The 18,681-nt window shown below is 40.0% G+C and overlaps 3 protein-coding genes and 1 long non-coding RNA gene across 8 annotated transcripts; 1 reads left to right on the top strand and 3 right to left on the bottom strand.

Moving 5' to 3' along the window:
• Positions 1-3,738: 3,738 nt before the first annotated feature.
• LOC119560349 lies at positions 3,739-5,099 on the bottom strand. 4 transcript variants are annotated; one of them, XM_037873750.1, is made up of 4 exons: positions 4,454-5,099; positions 4,271-4,399; positions 4,125-4,191; positions 3,739-4,044 (listed from the first exon to the last, which is right to left on the bottom strand). In XM_037873750.1, exons 1-2 carry the CDS (start codon positions 4,986-4,988, stop codon positions 4,380-4,382), a joined length of 555 nt encoding a protein of 184 aa, XP_037729678.1. In that variant the 5' UTR covers positions 4,989-5,099; the 3' UTR covers positions 3,739-4,044; positions 4,125-4,191; positions 4,271-4,379. The 4 variants fall into 4 exon arrangements, with proteins under 4 accessions (XP_037729678.1, XP_037729677.1, XP_037729676.1 ...); XM_037873749.1 differs by having other exon boundaries at positions 3,739-4,061; XM_037873748.1 differs by having other exon boundaries at positions 4,125-4,399.
• Positions 5,100-11,767: 6,668 nt separating this feature from the next.
• LOC119560201 (facilitated trehalose transporter Tret1) lies at positions 11,768-15,015 on the bottom strand. The gene is made up of 7 exons (XM_037873564.1): positions 14,863-15,015; positions 14,688-14,805; positions 14,519-14,630; positions 14,320-14,450; positions 13,387-13,739; positions 12,651-13,063; positions 11,768-12,435 (listed from the first exon to the last, which is right to left on the bottom strand). Exons 1-7 carry the CDS (start codon positions 14,942-14,944, stop codon positions 12,238-12,240), a joined length of 1,407 nt encoding a protein of 468 aa, XP_037729492.1. The 5' UTR covers positions 14,945-15,015; the 3' UTR covers positions 11,768-12,237.
• Positions 15,016-15,383: 368 nt separating this feature from the next.
• Positions 15,384-17,999, bottom strand: LOC119560366 (facilitated trehalose transporter Tret1). Of its 2 annotated transcripts, none has more exons than XM_037873772.1 (7): positions 17,702-17,998; positions 17,529-17,643; positions 17,347-17,458; positions 17,159-17,289; positions 16,663-16,997; positions 16,071-16,483; positions 15,384-16,013 (listed from the first exon to the last, which is right to left on the bottom strand). In XM_037873772.1, exons 1-7 carry the CDS (start codon positions 17,751-17,753, stop codon positions 15,816-15,818), a joined length of 1,356 nt encoding a protein of 451 aa, XP_037729700.1. In that variant the 5' UTR covers positions 17,754-17,998; the 3' UTR covers positions 15,384-15,815. The 2 variants fall into 2 exon arrangements, with proteins under 2 accessions (XP_037729700.1, XP_037729702.1); XM_037873774.1 differs by having other exon boundaries at positions 15,816-16,013; positions 17,698-17,999.
• On the top strand, positions 17,494-18,051 carry LOC119560368. Its single transcript, XR_005221019.1, has 3 exons — positions 17,494-17,595; positions 17,704-17,877; positions 17,954-18,051. It is a non-coding gene; the product is annotated as an uncharacterized LOC119560368 (long non-coding RNA).
• The last annotated feature ends 630 nt before the right edge of the window (positions 18,052-18,681 follow it).

The raw sequence follows: 18,681 nt of genomic DNA on the forward strand, positions 1-18,681 counted from the left end.
TCATATCCACACGCTCTCGACCATATTCACGTTTGCCCCGATGCGGTTATTGTCATTGTTCCCCCTCAAAAAGCCAGACAAATTGGGTGCTGGAAGTGCTTGGCCCAAGCGAAGGTGATGGTATTTTGGTGGCTGCCCTTAAAAGTTAATTTGTGGTCAACTTTCGACACTTGAATGAAATGTTTTTGTATGGTTTACAAATATTTTGAATGATTGGTGTATTGTGGCGAACTTGTTGTGTAAATAAAGTAATTCAAAATGAAGACGATATCCGAGATGAAGTACATTAAATTTTCTTCTTTAAATTTACAGTAATTTAAGCATTATTTCTGCTTTGAATCAATTACTTAAATTATTAAAAATACATCTAGTAAAGGCCAAACTCAGAATAATAAATCAAACATATATACGGAAACGTATATCTACCACAAAAATCAATTAATCCAATTGGGCAATGAGAATAATTATACTCGAAATCAATCAATTTGGACAATATTTTATGGGGGTTTCTTCGGTTTGGCAATTAAGCAAATCTGCAGCTTATTACTTGGGCTCTAATTACCTTTAAAATGTAGCTTTTTACATGGCCCACTCCAGGATCAGCTACGTGATTGGGCCTAACAAATGGCTAATTTGGACATCGTAAATCTTCATAAACGAAACGATGCAATTGGCCAGGCTACTCGGACTGTCTTCAAGTAGTCAAAACCTATTTAACCCGCCACTTTGCACTCTTGCCCCAAAACGGCGATGTGGCCTGCTCAGTTCCTGTAGTCACCGTTCAAACGGTTGCAAGTTGCAACATTTCAAGAAGCCACAGCCCACCGGCAGCCGTTCGTTCGTCCAATAATTATGAACCTTCTTGGCTGTTGGCGGCAGTTTGTGTTTGAAATTATTCGCATAGTAGCCCCAGCATCGTGGCAACAACAATTGGTAGTCAGTCAACTTAACGCGGTCTGCGAAACTAGCCAATTTCTGTTCGTTTCTGCCGGCTGAGTCGTGGCCAAAGTTTTTCTTTCCTTTTTCTTGCTTTGTACAATTTGTAAAACGAAGACGAACTGCTGGGAGAAGGAAGGAAACGTGTGATGTAAATGCCTGTGACGAAAATGTATTACTCTAACGAGAATTTGAAGTGCTTTTCACAATTATGATATGTTAAATGGAGCGAATTTCATATCAAATGTTAAAGGAAAAGCAATAACAACATAAATCGTTTATAGAACATTGAACATAATGTAGAGTAAAACCTAACTATTTTTAAATTGTTACTATTAACCCTTTTTGATGAGACTGACGTGGTCATTAAAATCAGAAAGCTTAAAACAAAACCTCAAATGTAAATTATTATTCCTTGTCTATACCAAAGATCCAATAACTGCTAATAGGTTCATACCTTTACCGAGGGTATAAACGTAGGATTTACTGCATTGCATGCAGCACCCCCAGGAAATTATCTTGTCAATGGCTGCGCTTCAATTGCAGTCCAGCTATTGTTGGGCTTGGGCTTCGTTTTGGGGTCTGGGGCCAACTCCTCCGCATCTGAGTCGGACTGAGATGGACAGTAGCCCGGACCTGGCTGGCAGTTCCCTTTTTTTGGGAGCTCGTTTTTGAGGTGTGTTCCTGTAAGGCTCATGCGCCTCCCAGCCATATTTCTTCTTCATTTGCTGGCATAATTTACATATGGTTATATAAGCTGAATTCGGGTAGGCAACAGGGGTAAACGTACCCATTGCAAAACTCAGCCCCAACTGATGCGGCATGTTTTATTTAATTGCCATGGAGTCATACCAAGAAAACGGCGCACAGAGAGAGCCCAAAGTCGAGTGCACATGTAACCGATTCCACCCAACTGGCCATCCATCCATCTATCCCCCTTCGATTGGTGATTTGTGTAGGGCAGACAGTTTTGTCTTTTGTTCGTGGTCAATGGGTGCCTAACGTGTTCCCCTTTCAAGAGGCCCAGCATGTGGCCTAAAAATGGCTATCGATGTGGAGACGTGCTCTTAACAATCATCATTAAATGAAGCTTATAATTTGTCAATGCTCCTGCAGAAAATATGTATATAATAAAATTGGGTTTGCTCTAAATAAATCTCTCAAATTAATTGGGTTGCACTGAACAGACATCAAGGTAACGACCAATTTCGGCTATTATATCACCTGCAGAACAATATCAGCCAGCAGGTTCAACTCTTTAGCCAACACTCCCATTTCTTTGGCCCAGAGACTGGCTTCAGCCGGCAACAGAACAAAAGTTATAAATAAATCTGTGTCACTGGTAGAACCCAGCACAAAACAATAGATAAATAAACAAAAACGACATTAAATAAATACACCTCAAATCATTCAAGATTATGCAATTTATAAGAGTAAATGAAAAAATCAAACACGCAAGCGAAAGAAACGAAAGACCCAATACAAAAGACTTGAACAACAAACTTGTTTTGGTTCTAGGCGTAGAACACGTTTAGGCGAATCTCGGCGAAACTTTCCCAGCAACGGAAGACTTTTGGCCGAACTGTAAATTTGCTGGCATGCATATTGTAATAGTGTCACTTTGTCTTGGCCCAGTTATCTTCCTAATTAACAGAGCTTCATAAATATTCAAGCCCATCGTAGATAAGAACTTCTGCCAGTTGCCCAAAGACCCAGAGTTGCACGTTCCGTTCGTGTTGTGCCGCCATTAAGGCTTCAGCTCTAAGCCTTTGGTTCTCGGAGACTCGACGACTCTAGCCCAAAAGTGTTTTGAAATCACTCTCTATAAATATGGATTTCTCAAGAGCTCGCTGTGAGAGTCTGGCCGGGCTTAGCTGACTAACAACCGATTATTTTAATTAAATTTTATTATAAAAGACAAAAGACCCAACGCCCACATGCCAATGGCAAAACAAATGCCCAAAAAAATATATTTTTATTGCGGAGATTATGCAATTGTTTGCCTAACCAGCTGCTGTTCTATGCAAATGTTCCAACCTTATCTTCCCTGCAAATTATACAGCTGCACTTATCAGCCACGCTGCTTAGAACACGGCTCGACCTCCGGCGACCTCGGGCATGGATTCCAGCCCAATCCACGCCCCGCCCACGGACTTGCCCTTCGGGCAGCCACTGCAATTGTTCAGTTAGAGCGCGATAATGCAAACATTAGACACTTCATTTCATTTGGTTTGCCGTCGCGTCCGCACGGCTTTCAATACCTCAATTAACCCATCATGGGCATGCGCAGCTTCTGTCTGCGGCTTTGTTTTCCGTTTGTTTCGAGCTTTGTTTTCTTTGGCATCTTCGAGATGCCTATCAAGCCAACACTTACACGTCGATCTACAATTTGCGAGATCCGAGATAGTCGCCGGTGGCTTGTTATGGGCCCAGAATTTGGGGTGCCATTGAGGAGTCGTGGATCAGTTAAAGTTCTTGCAAATAATTAAAAGGTTCCGCGACTGTGGCATACTTGAAATCATTAACAAGCCCGAAATAGCTCCATTACCATAGTCAGTGATATAAGGAAGTATCTACTTAACTGTGTGAATTATTTTACAATTGACTCTAAAACAGATTTGAAAGTAATCTTTATTCTCAGAAAGTCTGAAGGCCAATTACACTTCTCCACTGGTCATTTTAAAAGGTGCAGACCTATGGTCATTATATTATGTTAATATAGACGCATATCTGCTTATCCTTTGTGAAATCAAATATTACTCAGTATATGTGTGCTTCAAAATATAAAACTTTGTTAGCTAGTTAAGGTTCTGGAATTTATTACAAATTCTATCTGAGATCCTATTCCTAATTTAGTGCCGTTCGCCTTCTGAATGTTCTTTTTGAGTTCTACCTCTTGATGGCACACCGAAAGCGGAAGGGGCATAAGTCATAGCGGAGTGCATGGAATAAGGGTTCTACTTCATTTGTAAGTCCGAGACTACCTCTCAATCGATCTTGATTGGAACTAGCTCGGTGGCTTCTGTACATCAAACGGCAAATCTGTCGGGGAACACCCGACAGTTTGGAGCTGCAGGGGCGTCAATAAGAACAGTCCAATTCAATTCGCTACAAAAATATAAGTTCTAAATAATAATTAATAATAAATAATAATTTTTCACGTTTCTTATGCATGCATATTAACTTACCTTGGCATAAACTTTCTGCGATTAATTGTTCAACTTTCTTATTTGAGTTCTAGCTCGTGATGGCCACCTAAGGTAGAGAGAAATATTGAATATTTAGGGCACGGGACCCAGGGAATCTAAATTGACTAGTCCGGTGGTTTCTTTACATCAAATGACAAATCTATCAGGGAATACCCGATAATCTGAAGCTGAAAAGGCGTCAAAAAGAACATTCAAACAGATTTTAAAACGCCTGTAAAAGGGACAGTTTCTATTTTAGGTCCTATAGATATTGTCTAAGAAAGAATACGATTATTATGTTGAATATAAATTGTGCTTCTTGGTCTTACTGGCTAGCAGTTGATGGGGTTTCGAATCCAGTTTCTTATTGGCAGCTTCCTCGATATAGTCTCCGGCAGCCCGCAGAGGTAGAGGTTCTATCGCCGGGTGATAGGTGGGAACACGGTCGAAAGGCTGTTGCTCTCGATCTTCCTGTTTTGATGGCCCAAACTGTACCGCCTCCTTTTCGACTTCCTCCTGTTGTTGGGGGATCTTTTTCTGGCAGTTAAAGAATCGGATCCATGTATGTGGCCGGAAGAATCGACATCCCTGCTTGGGTGCCTCTTCAACCGGTGATCCTTTCCAATCATTGGTCATCTGATCCCGATGCAAGTGCCGATGGTGTTGATGGTGGTTCTGCTGTTGTTGCTGCTGCAGGCGACTGACGTCCTCCACCACAAAGAGTATGCCAGCCACAATTAGGAGAGCCACCGAAAGCAGGACGAGGAAACAGAGGATGTCCTGAAGCAGGGACCTCAGATAATCTTGGTTTCCCGAACGACGCTCTTCGGCGGGCGTTTGGCTTTCGGCCTTGGAAAGATCCATGAGCAAAGAATTTGGAAAAGCCGAAATTCGCACAAAATTGAATTTTTACTTATTATTTTTTTAATTTTGAATACCAAACGGTGTTGACTGCTCAACAGACGATGTAGAATGAAGTGCTTTGGGCTGACCTAGGCTGACTTTGACCGGACTTGAAATAACTCGCCTACTGACTTGGAAATCGTCTATATTTTTTTCTTTCGTAGCTTTGTTGTCTTTCCTGCATTTCTCATGATATGCCCAACTTTCTCAACCTCTATGGCAATTGGTGTAATTGAAACTCTTTAACGGCAATCAACATGGCGTTTGATGTGATTGAATTATTGGACACTTAAATGGGCGGCCCTCAGCGAAATGCAAGGCAGCCAGGTCGAGTCGAATGGAAGAGCTTTTAGCGCATTTTCCTATTTTCACACCTCGGGCAGCCCTTTCTTCTGCTCCTTGGCCCTCATTTGGCGCTTCGGACTGTCGGCCTGGGGAAGCCCAACGTATCACTCAGTGCTAATGAAGATGTCTTCCCCAAAACTGGAACCGAATCCGTGGCAAACTGCCAGGTCTGGCAGTTCATTAGTCAGGAAGTGTTATACATGATGCAGTCGACTGTGCGGCCATGCATGTTAGCGAAATTGAGGCTTTAATTTGATTATATAGACACTAAAAAGGGGAAGGGATGGGTATTATGTAAACGGTTCGTCAGTGCCTTCCTAATTTCCAAACATAATTGGGACTTGGTGATAGCTAAATAAAAATACAGAGAAAGGATAATAATAGTTAAATAATGAAATCCATGAAAAGCAAAATACATTTTAGTATCAGTTGATTTTCCCTCAACAATATTTATTTAGTTTCTTAAAAATCCACCTAACGTTTTTAATTCTATTTAAAATAAGCTTAACCTTTATTGTGTAAGCCCAAGTAATTAGTATTCGCCCATATATATATATATTTTTACCAATGCTCAGGTCAGAGGATCAAATAATTTGATCAAGTTAAATTTAGATAGAAATCAAAACCTTTTGTTTATCATTTCCGTAATTGTCCTAGTACAAGCCGAATATAATTTTGTTAAAATAGTTTGATTGCAGTTTTAAAATATCGAATATAGCCTTAAAATGATTCATACTTTATACGAAAAGTTGCACCCTGTTTTTTATCACTTAAGGAAGTCAACGAGGAGAACAAATAAAACAAACAAATTCGATTTCCGTAAAACGTTTTCAATCAGCTGGCTTAAATCAATTAAAAGGCAACTGTAAATGCTCAGTTATACAATCAGAGTTGTAAATTGTAAAGGCCCCCACTGTGTGACGTTCCGCAACTGATAAGGCCACCTCCCCCTGGAGCTGAGGAAAACCAAAAGCTCGGGCGAACACAACAATAGCAGCGGAGACATTACATAACCTCCAGATGCCAGGGCAGGCACAATAACCTACAAATGCAACCTCCACTAACCGACTGAACCCAGGCCCAAAAGAGGGAAAATAAAATACAAAATACAAAGCTAAACTGCTAAAAACCAACGTAATACAGTTTGCAGCTTCTAGAGAAAATGAAACAAAACAAAAAAACTCAAAACCCGAGCGGGAAAATCATCGGGTCGAGTTGTGTGTGGGAAATTGCGACAACGACAAATAAATTACAGCAACGCTTAAGGTCAAGCGATTTGTGCAGAAATGAGGCATATAGAAAACTTATTGCTGCGATCGCTACCTTTCTGATAACCAAAGAAATGAATAGGCCCTCGACTGCTAACTGCTAACTGCCGACTGACGAACAGTGATGCTAACTGGCTAGGAAGTTACCTTTATAAAAGTACAGGTATTTTTACCCAATACGACCTATCTATCCACACAAAGAATTGTCTGCCGACCGTTGTTGTGCACTATACGTGTGGCGGCAGAGAGCGAACTGGTTCCCTATGCAAATATTTTACATTTAACAAATATTTCAAATTATTCCTTGCTGTGTTTGGAAAATCTGAAATTCGACAAGAATATTTTCTGTAATATCCTGAAGGTACCCTGGGTAAAAGTGAAGTACCCTTGTCATCACTGCTACCGAGTGCCAGTCTGCTAGACTACCGACGAATCGTGGCTACCTCAATTGCTGCGGGGTCAAATGGCGTTGAGGTAACGAGGCGAGCTAAATCATCGACTTCAACTGGGAGTCAACACGTGCAGAGTGTTCCATGCCCCCGGCTCAGACCTGGGTTGCGAATCTTCGGCTCTGGAGTCGCGCAGCTCCGTCAGAATTGATTGCCACTTGGGAAGGCCATTTCGGTTGCTTTTCTAGCGCGTTCGTATATATAAATCAAAAGAATTTTTCAAGTTGCAGACCATGGCTTTACGCCATGATTTAAGTGCCGAGGAAGGCCCAAACTCTTGTCTGACATTAGCCATCTACCTGGGTAGCGCCTGGGTCTGGACCGAATCAAGGTGTCAATTTGGGGTGTGAGGCATTTTGGAATGGTTTTCGGTAGTTGGCGATCAATTAAATTCGTATTAGTTTATTTATCTCCAGAAAAGATCCCTCGCATCATTTGATGGAGAATAATCTTATCAAACTAGGTTATATTCTTGGAATTTTTGCTGACTAAGTCATTAACTGAAAGCTTTACATTAAAGTAGTTTCTGTAGACATCCATTGTCTAATTTATGGAGCCTCTGATATTTTTTGTAAAAAAAATAATAGTGTAATAATAAGTCTATGTTGAAATTGTGGTTCTTCTTTCACTCTTACCCATAAACAAACTACAAAACTACGAACGCAATACATAATGATTATAATAAAAATAAATTTATTTATTATTATTTAAGAAAAAAGACTTAAATATTTTTTGAATTAAAGTAATAGCAAATATTTTGAATGAAGACTACCTTTTTAATCCGGTCATTTTTATGAGATATGACCAGTAATCGGGGTTTCCCCACTCCCTTTCTACTGAAACCGAAGATTTGCCCTTTTCGAGGAGGTGAATGCCTGGCCAGTTTCATAACCCATTTCGATGGGTTGTAACTAGCAACTAGTTTTGCTATCGTCTTCGTGCCTTCACGTCTGCATCCCACCCACCGCCACCACAAGATTGTGTTAAAATTTTATTTTTGCATAATTGAAAAAATTTAACAACTTTAGCCAAACAAATTTTACGTTAACTGTGCGCATTTTGTAATTTCGCTCGCGTGCACATTTCGTTTGCCTAGCCGACCTGACCCATTCCTTGGCTAAAATGGTTGCAAAAAGTACAAAAAGCCAAGTAAAGCTAAAACATTATTACAACAAGCAGCGTGATTTCCGGAAGTTGAAGCTGAAGCGCAACAAAGGCGCCTGCGCCTGCGCAAATGTCGTCGTCGTTGCTGTCGAATTGATTGTTGCCGTTGCAGTTGCAGTTGCTATGGCAGTTGCTGCGAAGATGCAAGAAAAGTCGTGCTGCAACAGCTGCAACGGCAGCTCGGCAAAGTTGCCGTCCTGCCTTCGTGCGAATAATGTCATTTGTGTTTGTTTTATAACCAAATTTACAACAACTTGCCACTGTCAACGGCAGCAGCAGACAAAACGACACTGGGGCACTCAACATAATTGCTCCAATCCATGTCAATGTTGTCAATGGGCAATCTACAAGAACTTTTCTTGTGCCTTTGTAGGACTGGCACGATTTTTTTAGGACAGTCCGTATCTGGCAGATGTGTATCGAGATGGCTTAAAGCGGAGGATAGCAGAAAACTAACTGGGTTCAAGGAAAAAAGTTGAAGCGATTTCTTTGAGTTAACACCTGTCACTCATTTAACACTTGAGAATTGCAATTGCATTTCCTGTACTTTTTTATACCCGTTACTAGTTTTATGTTTAGTTTATAATTATTAACTAATTCATAATTTAAACACGACTTCTATTTAGTAAAAAAACATTCTTGAAACTCACTTTCTTGTAAGTCTCTCATACAACTTTTACCACAAACATTGTAATCAATCATCTAAGATGAGGAAATACTTAACTTTACTTTACTACTTAGAATAAGTCAAAATCAACAATAAAAGCTTCAGGGTCAGTAGTTATGTAATCTTTTCGATACCCCAAAGTTGCGTCACTTGCCATGTTTTAACTAATTCCTAATTAATAGGTTTTCTTCTTTTGCTACGTGGATGGTGTCTGCACGATCTTACATAATAATTATAGAAATAAAGCTGTCGTGGCTAACATAAATTAGCATTATAGAAAATAGAAAGGTCTCCCCTTCTTTGTCGGTCCCAAATAGTGGCCAAATGGTGTTTTTGCCCTCGCATCCTATCCTCACACTTGACCATTCTTTAAGCTGTTGATGATCGTGGCTAATTTTATGCCAGGTCTCGTTGGATTTCATAAATCTTAGATGTGGCGAAATTTCGTCCAACTGGCGGAGGCATTAAATTAATGTTCTAACATAAATTTATTATTCATGTTTAAAGGCCAGCCCAGCACTTCTGTAAAAAATGATGGCTTTGTCTTGGCAGCCGCCAGTTGAGGTTGATTTAATGACCTTTTTAAGATGCTGAAGCCGATGCTGGCGTAGTCTCAGGTACTCTTATTAATTATTTTATTGGCAGACGTTTTATAAATGCTTCTCTGACAGGAAGCGCTAATTAAAGTTTAATTCTTTATGCAATTACTGTCGCGCTTAATTAATTTTGTCAAGCTTTAACAAATTGCTGCTTACTTCTTGATCCTGCTGGCAATTACTTTAGAAGGCTACACGAGGTATTTGAGTTTATTCCGTATACATTCTCAAATCATTCGAATGCAACTCTTAGCCTTTGATGTCTTGATATCTGAATAAATTTATCTTGACTCCGCTTCACGCACTTCACTCGCCACTTGACCTTTCAATTAATCATGGCTGAAATATGAGAGAGAGGTTTTTCGGCTACTTGCAGGTAGCTTCTGCTGTCAGCCACCCTATCAGACATGTTTTTCATTTGCCGCCTTATTTACCATAAAGTTTTCACACCAGTCAGGTTTTGGGGAAGTATGCCAATGTGTATGAATATTTAAGTGTTTTTGTTAAGCCACGTTAAAAATGCAAATGACATTTGTGCATATATTAAGGTATTTATTTTGGCCAAAGTTCAATCAACTTTGGACCAAACTATTTTAGTCTGCATAAGGCAAAAGCAGCAGAGTAGGGCATTATGCAAACGTCTAAAAAAAGAACAAAATCATTCCATCCCATCGAAGGCCCTTCGCCCAGCCGATTGTATAATAATCGTGATCGAAAGAAATGCGGAATTCAGTAAGCCCGGGTCGGCATTCACAAAATTAGAGCATATAAACATTTTAAGCAATTTTTCACAATTACCGAAATCAACTGCCGAAAACCACAATAGAAACTCAACGACCGAACAATAATGAATTCAATATTTGCAATGACACAATAAATAAATCGACGAATAATTTCACTCGCAATTGCGCCGTTGTCATCCCGAAAAGTGTATGGTTATCAATGGAGATCGAGATCACTGGGTGAGTGGCACTCGGCGCTAATTGTGAATTATGGAAGTTGAAATCGGAGTTGCTACCGTGGGCCGGGCCAACAACAGCCGGGAATGACATTTCGGTCAGATTCGGATGGAAAATTGCGTGTTAATAGTCATGCAGGGCAGACAATGGACTGTTTGCTTTCTTTCAGCCAGTTCAGCCGATCAAAGCCAAACAATTGGCATCCGTGTGGCCACAAATCAAATGCTCGTAATCGCAACAATGAGCAATTGCTGGCATTAGCCGCGATTGTTTGGCCAACTTTTGGGCCTCTTTTTACTGGGCTTACGATCTGGATTTGGGGAGTGGTTGCAACAGTGCCTGGGCCCACACACTGGGTGTTGTGGGACCACGAGCACCGACTTCCGACAAGTCATCCAGGGCTGACCCATCAGCCCGGTTGATTATCAACTTAATCAGCGGCGGCTAATTGCAGTCCGCCGTCGCATTTGCACTTAGCCTAACTGCAATAAGTGCAGCTAAGTTGGAGTTGTTACAAATTTCCGCCTGTCAGCAGACCCTCTAGATCCCATTTTCACCGAGTGACAGAAAAACGTGTGAAAATTATGAAACTGCATTTTGATGCAACGTCTGCCGGTAAGTGGATGTGGATCGAGATGGGGATGGACTCCCGAAATAAGAAACTCCCCCCACTCAAAATGTGAGCATTAGACAGTGCCTCTGTGGATTTTGCGACTCCAGCTCCAGCTCCATCTTCGTTTCGTTTCGACTTGGCTTTGTTTGGGCTGCATCGTCTCTGGAGATCTGAGCGAGATTTGTGTGTCCTGTCATAGAGATCAAATTTTCTTTTCTACTCGCTCACATCGCGCCGCTTAATTTGCACTGAAACTGCATTTGCGGCGCTCCAAAGTGCCCGTCGTAGCAGCAAAATAAATATTGTGTTGAATTTATGAGTCATTGTTTGGCTCTTTGGAACTTCGGCTGCTGGCTTTATCTTCTACGCTTTTGCGAGTTCATTAATTCTGCATCGCAGCGTAATCGCAGGGAAAACGACTGGGCAAAAGAGTTTCTTGTTGCATCGAAGGCTTATCACTGGAATATAGAAGAAAAATCTTTAAATTACTATGATTTTCATTCGCAGCTTGAAAGGATTTTTTAATAATTAAATTTAGAAAAAGTTGTTTTCTTTATTTTTAGTCAACTCAAATCATCATAATCTTTTTAAAAATGTAAATATAAAGCAACGATGAGGTGTTTTTTTTTGTTAATTTTGATTTATGAAGAATTTGTTACGTCACCCAATTCTCAGCACTTTTTGAGATAAATTTTTCCCCACAACTCTTAAGGTAAGCTGCTTAACTTTGTCTTGTAAACGACTTGTTTCTTTTTCTTTTATAAACTTACTTTTAAAAATAAATCTTTACGCAACTACAGTTTTTACAATCACATACTAATATATTGAAGTAGATAATAACTATAAGTAACTTAAGCCTATTCATTTACAACCTTCGCGCTTATCAATCACAAGATCACAGCCCCGAGACTTTCTCCCAACAAAACGAAATTGAATTTCTATGTATAGAAATCCGAAAGAAAACCGCAATGCTCGAAAATTGAATTAAGTTCAAGAGTTCAGGATGAGCCGTTGCCACCATTGTGCCACAAATTATTGAGTGAGTACTCTTTACATGGGAGCAGTTGGGATCCCGCAGCTTATGCAATGGGTTCGCACCGCCAACAAAAGCAACAATCTGGCGTGGCCGCTGGGCCGAGGTTGATGTCATCAGTGCGTCATCAGCTTTCCTTTGGTCTCCGGCAGAAACAGTCCCAAGACAATGAATCCAAAGAGGCACATGCCCGACGACATGAACATGGTGGCAGCCAGGCCCTGATCGTAGATCATGGTGGGGTAGATCTTCAGACTCACAAAGATAAATCCGCTGAAGGTGGCCATGCTCAAGGAGGTGCCAATGGAGCGAATCTGCAATTAGTAAGGAAGAAGTTATATGATATATAAATAGAATTCTACTCTTAGTTAGAGATCTATGAGATTAGTTTTTGAATTTGACAATATGTTTGTGAAAGTATTTTAAATTAAGGGCTACACACTACACAGTGTGTTACAAACCAGAAACCCACTAATATCTTTCTTTTTACAAAGCCCCATTTCCCATTGATTTTTTTTAAAGTACTCACCTTAGCTGGCAGCAGCTCAATAATGATGATGAAGATCAGGGCTATGACTCCCAGTGATGCAATGCTGGCCACGAAACACATTATTACCAAGGGCAGCCAGCCATTCTGGTCCAGGAACTCCGGCGAGGCGAAAGACTTCAGCAGTGCGATGGCCAGCTCACCGGAACCCATACCACCCATCGAGGTCAGCAGCAGGACACGACGTCCTAGGCGGTCCACCAGGGCCACAGCACTGAAGATGCCCACCAGCTGGGCAGCTCCCACCACAATTGTGCAGGTGTTCGGATCCAGTTTGTTGCCCAGCTCCGCAAAGATGTGCGATGTGTAGTTGAAGATGGCAAAGCTCCCTGACAGCTGATTGCAGATGATCAGTACGAAGATCAGGCCGAATATCTTAAGGGTCGGTACGTTGACTGAAAAGGTACACAAGGAATAATAACGTGAAAAATAGTCTTATGCAATATTATCCATGGATAGAAAATAATACATAACATAATTTATAAGAGTAAAGATACTATGTACGTGACATTTCATGATTATCACATTTGTGTATCTTTAACAAATCCGCGTTTAGTACTTTATAATGTTATTCTTCAAGACGGTAAAAATCGGCATTAATTGTTATCAGAACAAGAGAGCCCGCCACTTTACTTTGATCAGTTTTATCTTTGATATAACTTGTTTAAATATGATGATCACACAACTTAATCTATATTTAGCTTCATATCTCACTCACTGAAATCTCGCCAAGAAATTCTCTCGGTGACACCACCGCTGAGAACCTGAAGCCGAAAGGTGTCGAACTCTATTTTAGCCGCGTCATGCCTAGAAGCCTCCTTGTCAGATGTAGTAGGTGGCTTCAGATTCTTGTAGAAGTAGAAGGACTTCTCCGCCTGGTCATCGCGCCCATGCCGCAGCAAATACTGTGGTGTCTCCGACAAGCCAATAACTGCCAGCATAAACACCACTGGCAGGACGACGATAATGCACGGCATCAGGTAATACGAAAGATACGAGGCCATTGTAAAGCCCACGATCATGCCGATGCTTACGTACATCATGGCCATGGACGACAGGGCTCCGCGAACGCTGGAAGAAGTGTGATGTTCTAATATTATTTCTGAAAGAAAGCGTCTGATTCGTTTAGCTTCCATAATGATCTATCTAGCTATAGCACAAATTTAACTAATCCATCATGGACCGATGTTCTCAAATCTGAATTTCAGAAAGTTCTTTTTAATATAACCGTTAAAATTATGTATTATATGTTGTTTTGTTATATTTTAAATTGATCAAATATTTAAAAAATGAAAACAAAGCTGCAAATTGCCTTCCGCAATATTACTTCAGTTAATTTAAACAAGAAAGTAAAATTGAATTACCAAGATAAGATGCCTAATAAATCATTGCTTTACGTGAAGTATGGGACTCGCTGCTTAAATAATCCAAATGTAGACAATCTTTAATTCCGAGTACTTCATTATAAATTACGAATATTTCCCCGAGCTCTATCTAATCGTCGAAAGTCAGACAAAAGTGTGACCCTATTATTGAATATAATAACGCATTCTGGGTTTATCAGCTGCACGTAAAACTTGAAATAATCTATAATTAATAGATTACCTTTAATCCAAATACTTGTTACTCACTCGAAAATGACGCCACTTACCTATTATCGGCTATCTCCGCTATGAATATGGGTAAAACTACATAGCAGCCGCCACCGGACATTCCCGCCAGAAATCTTCCAGCATAAAGATACGTGACGTCCTGCGCGCAATAGATAAGGATCCAATAAATCTATAGAATGCAAAACAACACGGTGATGTGACTCAAGCTCTTGGGAAACCCCTTCAAACTTTATCTACCATATTAGGTATGGCCAGGAAATACATGCACAGTTTACGACCCAAACGATCGAGTAGCAGTCCAAAGATTATATTGCCAGTCAGCGAGCCTAGGCCGATAAGTGATCCAACCCTGACAATATAGGCCAATTTTACCAAAGTGCTTCCATATCGTAGGAAATGAACTTACCATGAGGCCTCGACAATGGTCAGCGGTTCTCCCAGAGGACTTTCGCCGGAACCCAGGAGTCGTAGAGAGGGCGACAACCATCCCACGGCAATTCCATGGGTCAGCGTCATAATATGCACTGCGATTAATTAACTTTTTATTAAATGTTCCTGCCATCCTCCGAATTCTCACCCACCCGTCATGGTGGCAATAAATTGCCATCGGTAGCGCGCATTAAAAACACTTAGCTTCTGCGCTTGAGTTGAATCGAAAGTCATTTCGGCGGCTTTATTTTAAGATTTCGAAAAATATTCCGCTTTTGGATTACAAATTAACCACTGGGCGGTCGTGCGCCTACTGACAGTTCTTACTTTGGGTGGCAAACGTATATGTAGTGGAAATCACGTCTAGATACGCCTTCTTCCCAATCTTCTCGGGATTGTAAACAATAATGACGATTATAAAGTTGTCGCAGATAAGATAATTGCTAAGTAGCCACTAACTTTTTATCGCTGATTAATGCACTACGTTTTCGTTAGGAGAGGTCTGGTAAAAGAAGTCTGTAAATTTTGTTGCAAACAAATTCCTATAAAAAACAAAGCCCTCGACAGTAAGGCTAATCTTACTGTTGAACAATAGGACTATGTAAATTTGAAAAAATTTGCTTGAATTAGGCGACAATGATTAAAAAGATTAACAAAACCATTGTAAACAAAATAGTTGTAAAGAGTAATTTTATTTTGTTAAGGTAATCCGAGCTTTTCCGATCCGATGCTTTTTAAATTTTCATTTTTTAACAGTATGTTGATCACGAAATTATATTCTGGAAGCATGACCAACCAGGGGCCGATGATAAAAAAGGAACAGTTATCCCACTTTTGTATGCTTTCTTATTAACCGAAAATGGCAACAGGGGGACAATAATTATGACATCAATTAAGTTGGAAGCTGATTTCAACAGGCCTTGAAATTCGCACACCATTCAATTTTTATCTGCAGCTATTTTGTTGTTTCCATTTATTATTACTAGGTTAAAGTAATTTATCGTTATGATAGCAATCTGTCACTAAGGACCGATTTCGCCAAACGCAGAAGATTGTCACTTATCTACACAAAGTGAAATCGAAGTGCACAGGTTTTAGTAACCCATTATTGCGACATACTCTTTCCTCTGGTCTCAGGCAAAAATATGCCCAGCACTATTAAGCCCACAAGGCAGAAACCTGCTGACATGAACATTGTGATATGAACTCCATACTTGTTGATCATCACGGGATAAGTCATGAGGGCCATAAATACTGCGCAACTTAGTCCGCACATGCTTATGGAGACGCCTGGGGCGCGAATCTGCAAGATATGACTCCTTAACCAAGTCCATCGACACCCTCCCAAACACAAGCTCACCTTTAATGGCAGAATTTCGACGATAATGACAAACGTCAGAGCCACCACGCCCACCGATGACATATAAGCCGCGATGCACATTAAAGTCAGCGCAATCCAGAAATGGGTATTCAAAAAGTCCTGCGAGGCAAGGGACTTTAGTAGACCCACACCAAGCTCAGCCAGACCCATCCCGGCCAGCGATGGCATCAACAGCCATCGGCGACCCACTCGATCCACCAGTATTACAGCGCTGGCTAGACCAAAAAGCTGCACGACACCCAGAAATATGGCGCACTCATTCGGTTCCATCCTGCTGCCGAGCTGAGCGAAGATGGCCGACGTGTAGTTGAAAATGGCAAAGGATCCAGACATCTGATTGCACACAAGCAGCACAGCGATCAGGAAGAAAGCCTTTCCCGATTCCTTGGTACCTGTGTTTAAAGTCAAATTAGTGTCTAGTTTATTATACTTTAGGGATAGCTTTAGACTTCAAAAAATGTTTGAATTAGTTTTCAAATGACACCGAAACTCGCGACCGTGGTTTGTTGGTTCAATTTACCTTAATATGATTTCGTTTTTCATATTCTAATAACATAAATATCTAACTCACGGAAATCTGAAATTTTAACTTTTTCTTGAATGCCGCCGCCTAAAACTTTGTCCCGATAAATTATGAACAGCTCTTTGTTTTCGTCTTGTTTGGTCGGGTCCTTTGACAAATTCTTGTAGAAGTAAAAGGACCTCTCGGCCTTTTCTACACGACCCCGTTTCAGCAAATCTTGTGGCGGCTCCGGAAGAGGAATGAAGAGACATAAATAGACAATAGGCAGGAGAATGACGACACATGGTAGCACATAGTAGGATATGTAATAAACCATTACAAACCCTAACGTAAGGCCGCCGCAGAGAGTCAGCATGAAAATAGATCCTAAAGTTCCCCGGACGCTTAAAGAAAAAGGGATATATATTATTAATACATTTTTGATATCATTAAAACAAATATTAATACGCTGGCTATCTATTTGATTGTTCAATGACTGACGAACATTTAAAAAACCGTGTTAAACTTTAAATAATCGATCACAGTCTTATTTGGAATGACATACTTATTATCAGATACTTCCGCGATAAATATAGGAAAGCAAACTATCATAGAGCCACCAGATATTCCCAACAAGATACGAGCCACATGCAGATATACTGATTTGTTTGCGAAATAGATTAAGATCCAGTTTATCTGAAAAAAAGATGTCTTAGGAGTAAACACCTGAATACTGAGAAGTATTCTATCTACCATATTTGGTATGGGCACGAAATACATGCACTTCTTAAGTCCAAATAATGCGATCGGGAAGCAAATGAATACATTACAAAGCAGAGAGCCAAAACCAAACATAGAGCCGATCCTGTCAATCAGATTTAAGTCAGTTATTGTTATATATAAACATAAATTCAACAAATTCATTTCTTACATACCACATCACCTCGCTAACATCAATTGGACCAACCGGACTGTTTTTGGACCTCAGGAGGGGGAGAGTAGGTGAGAACCATCCCAGAGATATTCCATGAGCTATCGACATAATACACACTAAAATAAAAGTCATACATCAGCGGATGAAATAATGCAACAGCAAGTTCTCACCCACAGGTTAACGTGGAAATCAACTGCCAACGAACGCGCTTGCTCCAGATCCCCATGTTCTTCGATTGAGTAAACTTCTACATATCACGTAGAACATAGATTGGAAACCATCATTGAATATATGAAAGTAACTTTAAATAACAAAGAAAATAAATTTTGCTCGAATGTTATGACAATGTAGTATGATATCGTTTTCCCGAAAAACGTATAATTTTTTTGGATATTATTTGTTTTTAATCAATATTTCATTTCCTAGATTGGAAACATTCCGAGCATCATTAAACTAAGGAATATTTGAATTACCAGAAAAATACATTTTGATTGAAAGGTATGACAATGTAAATATGATAGCCGTTTTTTGAAAAATAAAAAATGAAAGAATCCTGTTTTTTTAATATTTCCCAAAATCCTTGAATACGTGGAAGCACCTTAAGTGATAGTAATGTAAATATGATATTTTGCTTGGAATATATAATAACTTTACTTTGAAAATTTTATTTCAGTGCACATTAATTTTGATTTTATTAATCAATACCTATTTACATCCTAAGAATCGTAACAATCGCCTTTTTATTTTAAAAGCTTTGACTAACTAAGTTAAACGTACTTTGGCATGGTCAGTAGTACCGCTACCGTCCGCTACGTGCGTGTGCCAATAGAAAGTGCTAGTGCCTAAAGTAAATAATCGTTTGACTTCCATACATCCATTCCGTTTCTGTCCATCAGTGTGGTGAAATCCCTTTAGAGAGCTACAAAATTGCGAATACAAATGAAACTCACATTTATCTTATGTTTACTCATATCACAGATGACAACAAAGTAGATGAGGAAATGCTCTACTCATTGAGATTATGGTACCCAAATAACAAAATCATAAAATTCGCGGAACCGTGTGTATTTTATCTCTCAACAATTAGGTCCCACAGAGATATTATCAAAATAGAAAAAAGCAAGGCAATCAAACAGCATGACAACAAGTTAATG

The sequence above is a fragment of the Drosophila subpulchrella genome, unplaced genomic scaffold (assembly GCF_014743375.2).
Source record: "Drosophila subpulchrella strain 33 F10 #4 breed RU33 unplaced genomic scaffold, RU_Dsub_v1.1 Primary Assembly Seq354, whole genome shotgun sequence".
NCBI classification, from domain to species: domain Eukaryota; kingdom Metazoa; phylum Arthropoda; class Insecta; order Diptera; family Drosophilidae; genus Drosophila; species Drosophila subpulchrella.